The sequence below is a fragment of the Crocodylus siamensis genome, chromosome 6 (genome assembly GCF_052110815.1).
Source record: "Crocodylus siamensis isolate JL-2025a chromosome 6, ASM5211081v1, whole genome shotgun sequence".
Taxonomy (NCBI): domain Eukaryota; kingdom Metazoa; phylum Chordata; order Crocodylia; family Crocodylidae; genus Crocodylus; species Crocodylus siamensis.
Window position 1 is genome coordinate 16948919 of NC_143400.1, and position 15671 is coordinate 16964589.

At 49.6% G+C, this 15671-nt stretch overlaps 1 protein-coding gene across 2 annotated transcripts in view; it reads right to left on the reverse strand.

Annotated features, from left to right (window-relative positions):
- DCAF8 (DDB1 and CUL4 associated factor 8) overlaps positions 1 to 15671 on the reverse strand; it is a 41722-nt gene that overhangs the window by 20597 nt on the left and 5454 nt on the right. For both annotated transcript variants that reach the window (XM_090056385.1, XM_090056384.1), the window contains exons 3-4: positions 2680 to 2751; positions 169 to 839 (exon numbers count right to left, since the gene is read on the reverse strand). In XM_090056385.1, the coding sequence (XP_089912511.1) occupies positions 169 to 839; positions 2680 to 2728 (720 nt within the window). In that variant the 5' untranslated portion in view covers positions 2729 to 2751. The remainder of the gene's footprint in view (positions 1 to 168; positions 840 to 2679; positions 2752 to 15671) is intronic.

Here is a 15671-nt window from a genome sequence, read left to right on the forward strand (position 1 = left end):
CACAGCAAGATGTCAGGAGGGCTGGACACTGAGCCAGAGTCCTGGCACCCCAGTACCTGCTCCAGCCAACAGGCAGACCTACATGCTCCTAATGTTACATCAGTTCCTATACTGGACTGGAAGGAGCACCCTCCCATCAAGTCCCCTGTCCCACCCTGGCCTTCTCACCTGGAAGACGTTGCTCTTGTGGCCACTCTCAAACTCCAGCACTGGCTGCCTCCTAAACCAGTCCCACACCACCACTTTGAGGTCATCGCTGCCACTGGCCAGCCACGTGCCACACTGGTTAAAGTGCAGGGTGTTGACGCAGCCAGCGTGTCCCTCCAGCCCATGTTGGAGCTGAAAGCGCTGCACGAAGATGCTGGCCCCACAGGCATCATGGACAAAACGTAAGCTGGAGCCCAGCTCCCTCTCCCGGAGGGCATGAACTGCCTGCCAGCGGGGCTGGGGCAGCGCGGTCGTCTCCGAGGACACCCAGTCCTCTAGGGCTCGCTCGTCATCTGAGGAGTCTTGGTCATGGTTGGCACGTTTGCGCTGGGCACGCCGGCGGGACCGCTGCTCCTCCTCATCATCCTCCTCCTCGTCCGAGTGGGACCGGTCATGGGTGCGATTCTCCTCATTGATTGAGTAGTGGCCCGTGTCATCCATGCTGTCTGAGTCTTTGTCTTCCCCTGAGCTTTCTGTGTCTGTGTCCCGGCTCTCTGTGCTGGTGCGGTTGGGCCCTACATCATCCCCAGTGAGGCTCAGGCTGAGGTCGGAGGCCTCCACTTCAATGCCTGAGGAGGTCTCACGCCCCTCCTCAGCTCCAGACATCTCCTCTGGACTGCTGGACAAGCTTCCTACATAGCACAGGCAACAAGCAGTTCTTAGGTCAATAGCTTCTCATATCTAGTTTGGGAAGATGACAGGGCAGGGTGGCCCTTAAAGATGCACTGGTTCAGAGAGGCATAAGCTTTTGTAGGCTGACTTCACACTAAAAAGCCTCCCTACCTGCATCTACAGCTCAAGCATCCCTGGGCACCCAACAGAACACCACCACTTCCAGGGTGAAGCCCAGTGCATCCAAAGGGGAATCAAGTCTGGCCAAAGCACTGCTTTTACCAAGTCCTACAGCACTTTCAGCTTGGGCACAAAGGCTACATCCTGGGTTGGAAAGTCTGGTACAGAAACCCAGCCTAGACTCACTGGCTGCCTGGAATTCCATGGACTACCTTAAAGGCAAAACTTCAGCCCCCCTGGGGTTTAATTCAAGGAAGCCTGATGTTCAGATCACTTCTGCATCCCCTTGGGACACTGCTTGCTTAAACATCAAGTTCCATGCAATTACTTTGGCCGACAAGATTCTTTGGGTGAATCTGATATCTTTTATTAGACCAACTTAAATAGTTGGAAAAAAATTAAGCAAGCTTTCAGGTTCAAAAACCTTTCATCAGGCTGAGGAAGTTTCAGCAGTTGGTGTGTACTGAAAATTGTTTTTCCCAACTACTTAAGTTGGTCTAATAAAAGATATCAGATTCACCCAAAAAACCTTGTCTGCCTATGTTCTTAGACCAACACGGCTACAACCTATACCCCATGCAATTACTTCACCTGTTACCTTTTTAACTGCAGCGGCATGGGAAGCGCTTGTGACCACAACTGTCTTTTCCTTTCCACAAAATCAAGCCTCTCACTTCCCAAATCCTTCTCCTGATGGAGACTAATTAACCCTTTCTTTAGCTGCTTCTGGCACTTATTAACAGAAGCATGAATTTTGCTGTAAACCAGGGTCCTGATCCAGAGCCTCTTTTCAGACAAGATCCCTACTCCCACACATAGGAGGGCTCTAAGGAACCACCTTGCCCTCCAGTCAGCAGTTATCTTGGCCATGTAACAGGGGATCTCTCTGCTCCCCTGAACTTGGGGACATTTCTCCCTTTTGGTCCAGCCCTGGTTTTTCAGGGCTCGTCCGTGCCTCTTCTTCCTCCTGAGGGCACCCTAGCCATCATCTCTAACTGGCTATGGGTTAAGACACCAAGGGACTTTTGGAGAGAACAGCAGAAGCACACCATCAGGAATGGAGGACCAAATTCTGGTTTCCCTGAAGTCAAAAGAACATCATGGTTGACTTTACTGGGACAAGCACCAGCGCTGATGCTATCTGGCACAATAAACATCTGTTCTGAAGCAAGGGGAGTGCACAGCACAACCCAGACAAGGGACAGGCCACAGGGTCACCAAGAGACAGAGATGGGATGCTGGATTCCCCCTTATCCACACCCCATTCCTGAACTGCTTAGAGCTGTATTAGGGACAGGTGAACAATTCACTGATTTATCAGGCAAACAGGGTCCCATTGACGAAGATGTGCATGTATTTGTATGTGAAGTCATTCAACAGCATCTTGCCTGAGGACTGCTTGAGAACCTTCAATCTGTGAGCAAGCACTTGGTGGGCAGTCTTGCCATTTGACAAGGTGTTTCTTGGTACTGGGTCCAAGATTTGAGACTACGCTTTTGTACAGAGCAAACCCCTTCATCTGGGCATAACGCTCCTACCTGACTGATCCAGAGGACTGTCAACAGGCTCAGAGAAAGCATTAAGGCACCTCTGATCTCTTGCTCTTCACTGAGCTCTAGGCAGGGCGTGGTCTTTGCTTAAGACAACTCAAAAAGAGGGCTCATATCCCCCTCTCCTTACCATTAGCTAGGTCTGTCTTTCCATCCATGCTACTCCCCTTATCCGACATCTTCTTTTCTTCTAATGTTCACCCTGAGCCCAAGAGATTAAAAATAAAACGAAGGTTGGTAAAATTGGAAAGATTTGCTTTAAGACTCACGGAAATGCAGTGCTCTGCCCTCGAGCTGGTAAAGAAGCACATTCAGTGTGCTCACATTATCCAGGCTGAGTCAGGAAGGTCAGGGCTTGCTAATAAGGTTTGATCTAGCAAGGGCCGTGCGTTCCTAGAAACAACCCACTATGCCTTGACCCAGCGTACTTGGAAGTAGTTAAGTGATGCTGCTTTTGTGTCACTTATCACAAGACAGGTACTCTCAAGTGCATTGTAAAAAAATACCAGTCTCCTAGCTAACCAAGGCTTACAGCAAGCCTTTGGTTAGTAGATACTTAGCAACAAGATCGCTTCACTTACCAGAATCCTTGAGCTACCTACTATCCCGATAGCATTCCCTACAATAAAGGCCCCCCAACTTGAGCGCATCTTCCCCCCAGAGGAATATGCATTGATCTACGAGCTTGAGAGGCAAGAGATCTTTGTCAATACCTCCGAGAAGGAAGATGCAGTTGCTGAATGACGAAATGTCACGGCCCTGCTGTCCGCTGTATGCACGATGGGAAATTCACAGGATGCAATGGGACTGCTCACAGCAACGTGCGACCAAAATGCAGAGGCCGTCACCCTGATGGCAGCTTGCCACAAACCGTTTGCAACAGCACCCATTTAAGCTTCATTTGGCAAATGGTGCCTACAGCAGCCTAATGCCCTCTGCTGGGTTACCGGCTTGTAACACAATCGACTTTTGTTACCAGCCAAAGTCACCGGCCCAGGCAGTTTCCTCATGGCAGTTTGAGGGCAGCTCATCCCCTCCTCTCCTGCCCCGCCATTCCTGCACTGGGAGAATACTTCGAGACCTCACCAACTTATGGATGAACAGGTACATTGTTGCTGGACCTCCAATTCCATTGCCTCTATTTCCACACCTGCCCCACTAATCCCTCTGAACCTGCTGCCAACTCTCCTGAGCCCAGGGCCTCCATCTCCACCTTTCATTCAGATCCTCCCATCCAGCTCACGCTGCTCTGTTATGCCCCAAAGGGCAAGGAGTTGCTACTACTCCTGCTATACCAAGAGACAACTGCCCCGAAGGGGGCAGCTTCACACCCACTTCTAGAAATAAAGACTTCAACAGTTAAGATCTGAAAGACAGTAGACGAAGGAAGCCTGTGCACACAGCCAGCCCTGGACATGGATCCTGCTTGCAACTCAGTGACTAAGCAGCCATTCAAGAGGGTGTCTTAACCTTTTAAACACCCTCACACATACCAACTCACTCCCAACCTCACCACACCGTCGAGGGAGCATTTATACATCACAAGGGACAGGGCACGCTTACTGAAATCCAAACCACTTTGGAAGTCGTTTCCTCTCACTGGTCTGGAGCCCAAGCCTTACTCTCCAGGGTCCACTTATTCCTCTCTCTCTTGGAGCAAGGGAGCTCCAGCACAGAGAGCTGTGCTGCAAGGCTCAAAGCTGCCCCCCGGTTTGCAGTGGAACAAGCTGCATTTCTGTTGTTTCGTATAGAGGCACGAAAAAGAGTCAAATGTGAGGAATCCAGCATCCTTAGCAGCTGGATTACCCCACAAAACCACTGTAACCAAGGAGGGGTTGGATATCATTTTTTCAAGCACGCTCTGCAGCTTCTCTAAAATCCCATTCATCCCCCAGGAGAGTTACCAGGGTAGGAGAGTATGCTGCTGCTCTCTGCTAGGAGCAAGACTGTTTCTTCCCCTTTCTGAACATGACATTTTCACTTCCTGGCCCCAGCCAAGAGTTTTGTCATCAACTCTAGGAAGGAAAAGCAATTTCAGGCATTGGCAACAGAAGTGCAGCCTGGCACCTAGCGCTTTTGCCACAGAGGAGACATCACAGCTTGGAAACTGCCAGGGGCAAAGCAGCTGTTCCACATTGATCTTTCCATGTGGAAGCTACAAGCAAAAGCCGGTTTTCTGAACTCACTGCAGAGCTGTCTAACAATTCCTTTTCTTACTCCCATCACATGGATCTGGGCCACAGGGACCCCTCCTCCCACTGGCTTTTAGCAACATTAACTTTTTTTAAAACAGTAACATTGATCCCCTCTCCTCACTTTGTACTGCTTGGAAAAGGTCATTTCTCTTTACTGACTGGCCCCTTCCAGCGCAGCTAATGGAGCCCTGGGCACTTTGCCGCTATGTCCATCAGCGCCAATGATTTCTGAGGACAGGCCAAGGGAACCGGGCTTCTTCAGTCTGGAGAAGAGAAGGCTGATAGGAGCCTCCAACAATCTGACGAGGATGGAGCCAGACTGCTCGCAGCGGCAGATGACAGAACAAGGAGCAATGGGCTCCAGTTGCAGCAAGGGAAGTTGAGGTTAGATATTAGGAGAAACTCTCACCAGGAGGATAGCAAAGCACTGGAACAGAGAGGTGGTAAACTCTCCATCCTTGGAGGTATTTAAGACTCGGCTTGAGGGCTGGACTTGATGATCCTCTGGGGTCCCTTCCAGCCCAAATGTCTATGAAATGTCTATGAAATCTTGGCTGGGATGATGGAGGCGTTTCAAGGTCCAGTTCAAAAACCACTGGGTGGGATGATATAGTTGGGGCTGATCCTGCTTTGAGTAGGGGGTTGGACTAGATGTAATCTCATGAGGTCCCTACCAACCCTAATTCTCTATGATTAAGGATGCCTACACACAGCACTACAGCACGTGGCAAGCTGCTCCGGGCAATGGTTCAAAAGGGCTGGCGGAAACACGCAGATAAGTCGTCAGCCTGAACTCGTTCCTACCTGTGCACTCGGGCACAGTCTACAGTGTGACTAGGCACAGGGGAAGCCTAACCAGAGATCCCCTTCAGCAGGGTTAAGAATTAAGCCCTGGCAGGTGTCATCTTGGGTACACCAAATCAGTCGCATTCAAAAATTTGGGCCTGGAGTGCCAGCCCATTTCCCTGGGGGGGGGAAAAAAAAAAAAAAAAAAAAAAAAAATCACACTGTTCCTACTCAGGACAGAGGAAGGAGGAACACCTTTAAAAAGATAGGTCAGTGACTGGCAGGGACAGGTGCAGGACACTCCTACTTTCCATGTTTTTTAAAAGCTTTCCAAGTTCTCGATCTCCAGTAGCCACCTGATAGTCTCAAGTCCCTTCCATCCCCTAATTTTCTATGAGTTCTGGCCACGTGGTACATCCGAGATATTATTAAAACCACTTCAGCTATGACAACTGCATGCTTGAGTATGAACAGCATTAACATGTAGTCTCTCCAATCAGCCAGCTGGAAAGCCAGTTAATAACTTCTCTATAATTCCACTAAGCGATTACACTTACAAAACCTGGCACTTAGTTACTTCACCCTCAATGCATATAATCGAATCTGGAGTTAGAAAAAAAAGAGAGACAACAAGACTAAAATATACAGGTATGGGCTGAGCTGCTAACATGCTAGCTTTACAATCACATGCCCGTCCCAAAATGAATCAGATAAGTTATTAACGCCATTTCAGGGTAATGTTTTCATCAAAGTACAGAACAAAAAAACCCACTTTAAGAGGAAAGCAATCCATTACTAGGTAATTAGTCTGAGTCTTACCCACCCACTCCAGAGGATTATAACCTAGCTATGAAATAAGGAAGCTAATTGGAACTCAGCTGTCTTGCAAGGCACTTTAGATGAGGAGAGATTGCTCCCTTTTGCCTCTCTATTACTTGCTTCCTCTAGCAGGATTAAATCAGACACTAAAGAGAAAAACACATTGTAGACATTAGCCATCTTTTCTGTTCAGGTAGTTTAGGGAGTTCAAAGCATTCATGGCAAGGGCTCCATAAGCCAATTTGTATTTAAGATAGGGAGAGAGAGCTCGGCCTACAGAAAGCCTTATCCAATATTGCCAGTTGCAGTAATCTGATTCATACAAGGTTAAAAAAGTTTAACTTGGCAATGAGATTAAGTTGTGCTTAAGATGAACCCCTGGGGGCACAGACTGGGTGCACTGGGTTGAGTACACTATCAGCACATAATGGCAATAATGGAGATTAAACAACAGCAATTGGAGATCAAGTGGGAAAGCAAGCTGGGACTTTTGCGCAGGGGCAAAATCCTGCAGTCCCAGCAAGAGGTGACTCACTACCTCCACCTGTTTTACCAGGGTATGATACACACGTCCGCCTCTTCTGCATCCAAGTCGGTACCAGCTGACCAGCAAAGCCCCTTCCAACTTGAATCCTCACTGCCCAAGTCACATTTCTCTCTGTGCTGTTGTATTAGGTGATGTAAGCCAATTCAAGCAGGGGGCCACATGGTATGGCAGTCCAAATAGACGGAATTTGATATTAAGACATTTTCCCCCCAACTGGTCTGTCAGACCCAAAGCTTGCTGGACTTTTTGGATATAGTCAAAGTCTCCGAGGATGACTTTTGCCTTTGGCTGCAAAGTGTCAATATGTTTGAGCAAGATGGATAGACATCTCCTCGGTCAGGTTACTGATGAGATGTACTTGTATTCATAAGATGCAGATCAAAGTCCTGTGCCTGCAGCATTTCACAAGTGCTTGGGGTGTTGCTCAGAGAAGATATGACAATAGGGGTGCTGCTTCCCTTCTCTTTATGCACTGGTCTGTGTCAGAGGGCTGGGGGAGTCACCCCAGAGCCTCCACTAGAACAAGGCAACTTGCTGCCAGTTTTCTCTCACTGCTCCATCGTACACACTGCAGTAAGGTCCATGCCAAATCTTTCCATATTCCCCACAATGGAGCTGTGCAAATCACTTCCAAGGGGTGACACACTGATGGACATAAATCACCGTCTACTTCACCCATGTGATGCGGTTCCAGTAAAGCCTTCCCCCTAGTTGTTTTACATGCCTGCCTGTGAAGGCCAAGAGAGACCTCAAGCCCCACTTTACAGATGGTGAATAGAAAGCTGGCTGGATCATCAGGTCCAGAGGGTGGTCATCAATGGCTCAATGTCTAGCTGGCAATTGGAGTGCCCCAGGGGTCAGTCCTGGGGCCAGTTTTGTTCAAATTTCTTCATCAACAACCTGGAAGATGGCACAGAGCACACCCTCAGCAAATTCGCAAATGACATCAAGCTGGGGGGAGTAGTAGATTCACTTTGAATCCTAGCCCTACCTCCCAGTGTCTTAGACAAATCAGAGGACTGGACCAAAAGAAATCTCATAAGCTTCAATAAGGACAAGTGCAAAAGTCCTGCACTTAGGCAGGAACAATCCCATGCACCCATACAGACTGGGGACTGATAGGCTAAGCAGTAGCTCTGCAGAAAAGGACCTGGGGGTTACAGTGCAGAATAAGCTGAAAAGAAGTCAACAGGGTGCCCTTGCTGCCAAGAAAGTTAACAGCACCCTGGGGTGCATTAGTAAGAGCACTGCCAGCCAATCGAAGAAAATGATTCTTCCCCTCTATTCTGCACTGATGCGGCCACATCTGGAGTCCTGTGTCCAGTTTTGGGCCCCCACTACAAAGGATGTGGACAAGTTGGAGAGAGTCCAGTGGAGGGCAAGAAAAAATCATTTAGGGGCTGGGACATATGACTTGGGAGGAGAGGCTGAGAAAACAGACTATTTAGTCTGGAGAAGAAAAAACTGACAGGGGATTTAATAGCAGCCTTCAACTCCCTGCAGGGGGGTTGCAAAGAAGATGGAGCTGGACTGATCTTAGTGGGAGCAGATGACAGAACAAGGAGCAGTGGGCTCCAGTTGCAGCAAGGGAAGCTGAGGTTAGATCTTAGGAAAAACTCGCAGAAGGGGGACAGTAAACCACTGGAACAGATTACCCAGAGAGGTGGTGGAATCTCCATCCTTGGAGGTGCTTGAGACCAGGCTAGACAAAGCCTTGGCTGGGAAGGTCCTGCTTTAAAGGGTTGGGCTAGATGTGACCTCCTGAGGTCCCATCCAACCCTCTTTTTATAGGATTCTAAGCAGGAGAAACAAATGACAGGGAGACAAATGGATCCCATGTAACGCCAGAAGAAAGCTAGCCAGCCAGCAGACTCACTCATGGAACAAGAGAAGCAATGTTTCCAGGGTGCAGAATGGATTACTGGCCAGGGACAGAGAAAGATGAAAGACCAGTAAACTGAGAAAATGGGGAGGGGGCTTATTGTAGGCTGCTCTAAGACAGCAGATCTTTGAAGCCACTCAAGGCTGGGTTCTCAGAAGCAGACCTGGTGGAGATGGGCTAGCAGCAAGTAACGGCCAAGAGTGCAAAGTCAGCAGTTTGCCACAGTGGCTCTTGCTACCATATGCTGCAAGTGGTTTTTATGACTAAATACTTGATAGGCTCCATGAGTGCAGTTGGGTAACAACCTATACCGCAAGCCACAACAGCACTAGCTGTGCCTGGCCCTTTCAAGAGACAACAGGCAGTCTTACGTACACTGCAAGGGACTTGTCCACAGCCATGTGATCAGTGCAGCAGGCCTGATACACCAGCCAAGAGCCCCAAATATTAGTCATGTGTTTCACTACTAGAGACCTGGGTCCATGAGGGCAGCAGGTTGAGAGAAAACCACTTATATGGAACTGGAAAAAGTTCTGGACATGTTTCAGCAACAATAAGGATCTCAGGATGCAAAGGGACTCTGAGACTCCTGGTCAAGTGAAGCCCAGCTGGAGTAAGGGTCAGAACCAGAATGCAAGGCAGGAAAAGGTAGGAACCAAAAGACCAGGTGAGGATGAACCAGAAGCTGTACTGTTTGTTTGTTTGTTTTTGTTTTTTTACAGTGTGTAGATAATGTGAGGAACTCACTGCCATGAGAGGCTGGAGAGCACAGAGTACAGCTAGGTTCTCAAAAAGGATTAGATACATTCCTGGAGTACAGGTACATCAAGAGCTACTGAATAGAACAGCTTGGGATGTGTCCTCTGCCAGCCCTAAGCCAGTGGTGGTTGATGGCAGGGAGAAAACGACAGGGGATGGATCACTAGACCGGTGTCATTCATGCACTATCCCCTCAAGGTGTCTACTACTTGCCACCATTGAAGGAGAATGCTGGGCTAGAGGCACCGTGGCTCTGACCCTGTACAGCACCGCTTGTGGCGTTAAGTCTATAGGAGCAAGAGCAAAAGCTGAATGCAGCAGTGCGAAGGCCATGGAAGAAGGCAGTCAAGGACTGGGCTCTCCCAGAGGGGAGGGAAGAGGTTGTGAACACAACAAGTGTGAAAGAGGAGCAGTTCAGTCAAAAAACCAAGAAGGGCAATATTTTAACCTAGCTCATTTTCACTTAGCTCATTGCCAGAGACTTCTGGGTAGCTAAATCAGTTACATGGCTAAAGCAAGCTTCAAGAGGGCAAGGCAATGACACTGGTATCCTGTATCAGAGAGCCTCTTTGCTCCCCCAAAACAGCACCACTGTGCAGCACAAACCAGAATAGCCACGCTTGCCACACAAACCAAAGCTGTCACTGGTATAACCTGTTCCAGAGGGGCAAATCTCGCTAGACCAGTGAAGTGCAGCTACAGGTTAAGCCTGAGCATTTTGCCAATGGAGAAACTGGGATAGAACACTGTGCACATGGGCACAGCTTGATGCACCATCTCCCAAGCCAGTACAATGCAGCCTCCTTTCAGGCTACCGTACTGAGACACTGCACAAGTGGTAGGCAAGAAAATGAACTGCACTCAGCTGAAACTTCAGTGACAAGGTACGGTTGTGGAACCAATACGCAAGTCATAAGAGCAGGGCTGGAAGGGCCCTTGGGAGGTCATACCTGCTCCAAGCACTGCTTAAGGCAGTATTGTCCCCACCTAACCAAAATCTCCAGCAAGGGTTTGTCTAATCTTCTCTTGAAAGAACCCTCTTGCAAGTCCAACTCACTGCAGGCAAGACAGAGGGATGAGAGCCCTGTCAGCAACCTGCCACTGGAGGACAGGAAGGAGTTAGTTAAGATGCCACAGCAGAGTCCCACGAGAAAGGCCTCAGCAATTACATTAGCCATAAGTCTGGGGCAACAACCTGGCTACAGTCAAATAGGCGATGGGATCTTTGCCGACTGAGTCATCAGCTCAGTGCTACAGATCGCTGGAAGGTTGGCAACAGCTCCTCATGCTTCAAAGTTCTCCGTCAGCTTGAGGCAGAGGCCAGCTGCTCCAGCTCCACTCCAAGGAACACTTTAGTTTTCAGTGCTTAAAGCAGAAGGAACTGGAGTTTAGGTTATGAAACACTGTTTCCCAACCCCCTGGATTAGATAAGAAGGGTTAAAATGCCCTAAGGCTGAAGCCCCCAGCAACCTTCTCCCAGAAATGCTGGGGCTGGTCTCAATGGAAGCCCTGGCCCTATGTTGCCACGGCCCTACCACTGGAAACTGGCACAGCAACGTGGGTAGGGGCTGCTAGGAAGTGGAGTTTGGCCAATGGCCGGATCCACCATTTTGCCCACCCTTCCTCTAGAGAGCTCCCCACCAGGCAAGAGCTCGGTATACTGCAGCCCATATCTCCCTACTGTCCAGGGTGCCAAGGCACTGCCAGCCCCTTTGTAGCATAGTCAAGTTGATGAACCCAGAAGTCTTGCCAAACAGGGGAAGGAGAGACAGAACCACATTTGGAGTTATCTGCTCCAAAAAATGCTTCCAGCTTTCAAACAGGCACCATGAAGATGCGAGACGAACAGCAGTAGGTGATGCTGCGGGTCTAGAGCCATAAGGTCTCCTAACAAACTCAGGGCATGCAGACAGGCAAGGCATACCCAAAGGCCTTGGCAGGAAGCAGCGAAGTGCACCATGGTATAAACAAGAGTTGCCCTCCCTCCAGCAGTGAACTACTTGATGAAGGAGAGCAGAGCCTTTCACTGCCCTCCCCTCCAACCAAATGCGTGCCACTGGCACCAAACAGCTTTCTGGAGGCCTCCATTGGGGGAGACTGGATTAACCAGCCACTTGTGACCTCACTCCTGCATTGATGGAACCACCCCACTCCCCTCCTGGGAAAGACCTCCAGACGAGCCAGTGAGCAGACAGTCTGCCCAGGGGCAGGGCACAGGAATATGAGCTGAGAAGCATTTCTATTTCCAGCTCTGCTGCAGACTCAAGAGGACCTCAGGCCAGCACTGCCCCGCTCCACGCCTTGACTTCCCAGTCAAATGGGGACGATGCCTATTTCAGAGGAAAGTGGAGGCACAATCACTTCCAGGTCTGCTGCTGGGAGGGAAGAGGTGAGATTTAAGGTAGCACGGGGGATTTAGTGCATACCCCACTAGCCAGAACCAAAGCAGGACCGCCAACATTCCCAGGCAGCCAGGAACAAGGGCAACTTTTTTTAGAACAGCTCTAAGCCCCCCGCATGCTAGGCACCTTCCAGCAAACAACATTCCCATCTCCCAGAAGATTACATGCAAACTGGCATGAGTTCCACTGTTTTATCACACACTTGTACATTGTAGATTCAGACATCTAGTGGTACCAATTAGCAGAGACCTGTTGCTAGTCCCATCCCCTTCTCAAGTGCACCCTTGGGGGCAGAACGCTTGGCTAAACTTTGCTGTACACAACCCAGAGTTTAACAACATAGTGCAGACTGCCGTGGGTTCTGGATGCAGGACGTGTGTTTACAGCTGGTTCATTACTGAACTGCTGGTTAGTCTAATATTGACATAGATATGTGCACCTGCTAATGGACTGCCCCTGCCAGAGCACACAGCAGCCAGGCCATGCTTAGACTGAGCAGCACAAAGCCAAAGGGTGCAAGAGTGGGGCAGCAGCATGAGAGACACCAGGCTCTCTTCCAGTGGGCTTACCTAGTCTCACCCTGATTTCAGGCTGTTCCAGGACATAGGCTCTTCGTACAGAAAGCTCTGCTGCAGACACAGCCCCACTTACCGGTTTCTCCTGGACTGCTTGTACACATGGCTGTGCACTTAGCCTTACTTAAGTGGCTCTTCTCCCAAGTACAGAAGGAAAGAAAACTCACTCATGTGCTGCAACTGGGGAGCATTGTTTCACTCTGTGGAAAGCAGGCAGCCAGCAGAGGTCTGCCTCCCAAACGTCATGGTGTTGTAGAGAGTGCAATAGCACTGTGCTTGTACATGAGATGCAAAGTTTGGGCCCTGAACCCTGTCACTGAGGCCACATGTAGCTCTGCCATTACAGCTTCCCTACCTACCAGCATTCACTTCCCCTTTGAGCCAAGCAGCACAGCTGGGAAAGGACTGCCAGGCAGGCCTCAGTTCTCAAACCCTTTCAGCTGCCCTCAGTACTATCTTAACAAAATGCCTGGGGAGCAGGAAGGGAAGGGGGACAGGGACTAAATTAGCTCCACTCAGACATGCTCCTGTTGCCATCATGACTGCAGCAAAGTAATCCCCGAGGGTGCTGGGGACCCAGACTGTGCTTGCGTGGGAGAAGCAGAGCAAAACAGAGCATCAAGTGCAGCTGCCCCAGCAGGCTGGAAGGGCACCTAGAAGCTAGGAAAATCCTGCCAGCATCAGTAACACAGGGTCTAATTGACTAAAAGACTTTCTGCTCTGGGAACTGAGGGCCTTATGAGGAGGGATGGATACTGCTATAATGCAGGAGATGGGGAAACACAGGCACAAGAGGGAAGGGACGTGCCTAACCCTTTGGTTTGTGGCAGAATGCAGAGTAGTACCAACAGCTGCTAATTGCCAGCTCACTATCCTGTTCATCTGCCACGCTGCTTCAGACCCATTCAGCAAGCTCCAGGGGACTGCTCCAAGTCTAACCAACACTCCCCAGAAAGGAGCCATGCAGGGACAAGTAAAGAATCTACATAAACTGGCAAGGCAAACAAAACCCTGGCTTGCATTTACCAGTGCATCTCAAGCAAGACCCAGGAAGTCATCCTCCCACTTTACTCAGCCCTGGTGAGGCCACAGTTGGAATACTTCATCCAGTCCTGGGCTCCGCACTTTAGAAAGGATACGGTGAAGCTTGAGAAAGGGTCCAGAGGAGAGTCACACACATGATTAGAGGACTAGAGAACAGGCCTATTAAGAGAAACTAAGAGCTATGGGACTCTTCAGCCTGGAGAAGTGAATGCTCAGGGGGGATTTTGTGGCTCCCTACAAGTACATCAGAGGCGTGCATCAGGAGCTGGGAGAACGTCTGTTCACCAGGGCACCCCAAGGGAAGACAAGGTCTAACTGTCACAAACTTCAAGAAGACTGTTTTAGGTTGGACATAAGAAAAAAATTCTTTATCATCTGTGTCCTCAGAGCCTGGAATAGACTCCCCCCAGAAGTGGTATAAGCACCTACTCCGGACACTGTCAAGAAACACTTGGATGCCTATCTTGCTGGGATCATTTGACCCCAGTCGACTTCCTGCCCCTTGGACAGGGGGCTGAACGCGATAATCTTGCAAGGTCTCTTCCAGCTCTAATATCTCTGCAACCTACATGAAGTGTCTGAAGAGCCTTGCAGTAAGTCCTTGCACTGAGGAGCTCCGTGTCTCAGTTCACAATAGAATGGGGGATTCTGAGCACTGTCACAGCATAGACAGCGTCTTGCCTGGCCACAACGCACTCGCTTTGGTTCAGCACCTGCTAGATTAAAGTAACTGGAGACTGATGTGAAATCACACCCACATAGTAGTAAGGGGAGCCCACCTCCTCCAGTGGCACCAGTTAAGTAAATGCCCATGTCACACCAACATTTTGGCCAATCCAGTTCTGACTGGGAACAGCCATTCCCATCTGCTGGCTCCAACTCATTCACAATAGGAACATTTCAAATTATTAACACCACTAGGACTACAAGGCCCAGGCCTGAGAAGAGAATCACAGGGATACAGTGTCCACTCACACAGAGCAGAGCAGAGCAGAGCAGAGCAGAGCAGAGCAGAGCAGAGCAGAGTTGGGTACCTATATATAGACAGTCCACTAGCATCTAGATAATACTGCTACCATGCAACTCTAGCTGGTGCAGGTCTAATCCAGATGTTGCCCATCTGCAGCAGTACAGGCTCTAGCAAGGGAGCAAAGCCAGTGTTGGGAGAAGGCCACTGGACAGAGACTCTGATTCTACTCCCAGCTACACCCCTGGTTTGTCAGGAGACCTAGAGCAAGTCGTTTCATCACCCTGTGCCTCAGTTTCCCTGCAAGAAAGGGGTGGACTATTACATCCTGTGCAAGCGGCTTTGAAACCTGCCAGCGAAGACCCCAGCTGAGCCCAGCATGCATTAGAAAGCTCTATTCCACACAGAGGGCAAGGAAGCCACCTCAGCCCTGCAAAGCTGCATCAATTAGCAGATTCCCCAATGAAGCATACACCAGGTAAGCAGAGATACAGGCTGTTCTCTTCCAGCCGTAGCCTCTTGAGTAGCATATATATCAGCTCCCAGTCTCCTTTGGGAGCACTAGAACCAGATCTTAGCCCTTTGCTCAAACACCTTATTGGCATGTGGGGGAGGGAAGGGAAAACAGCACAGACCCAGTCAGTCAAGGTGCACAGAAATAAAGCACCATGTGGGATCAGACCACTTTGATGCCTGAACAATGCCCTGTTCTTCAAGCACCCTAAAGCACTGCTTCTCACAGCTCACCCAAGGCACTCCATTCAGGCTCTAACAGGACAAACTACACAAGTGCTGCCCATGACACACGTGCCAGGAGGATCTCTCCTGCTCTGGCAACACAACCCACTTACAAGCTTTTACTTTAACATTTGTTCCAGCCTGGGTGGAGGGATCAGATGCTCCATTCTGAAGGCAGAGAGAGGAGGTCAGGGCTCTGCCTGAGATCACACCACCAGGTAACACGATGACAGGCAACCACATTAAAATACACCAGAAAGACTCACTTGAATTATTTGCGTGCTTCATGGCTTCACTGCCCATAGGAATGCAGGGCTTTATACTGACGCAGTTATGGCAGTTCAACCCCCGTAACACCGGCAGTTACAGCAGGAACAAGAAGCCTCCAGTAACCCCGTTACTCTTCGT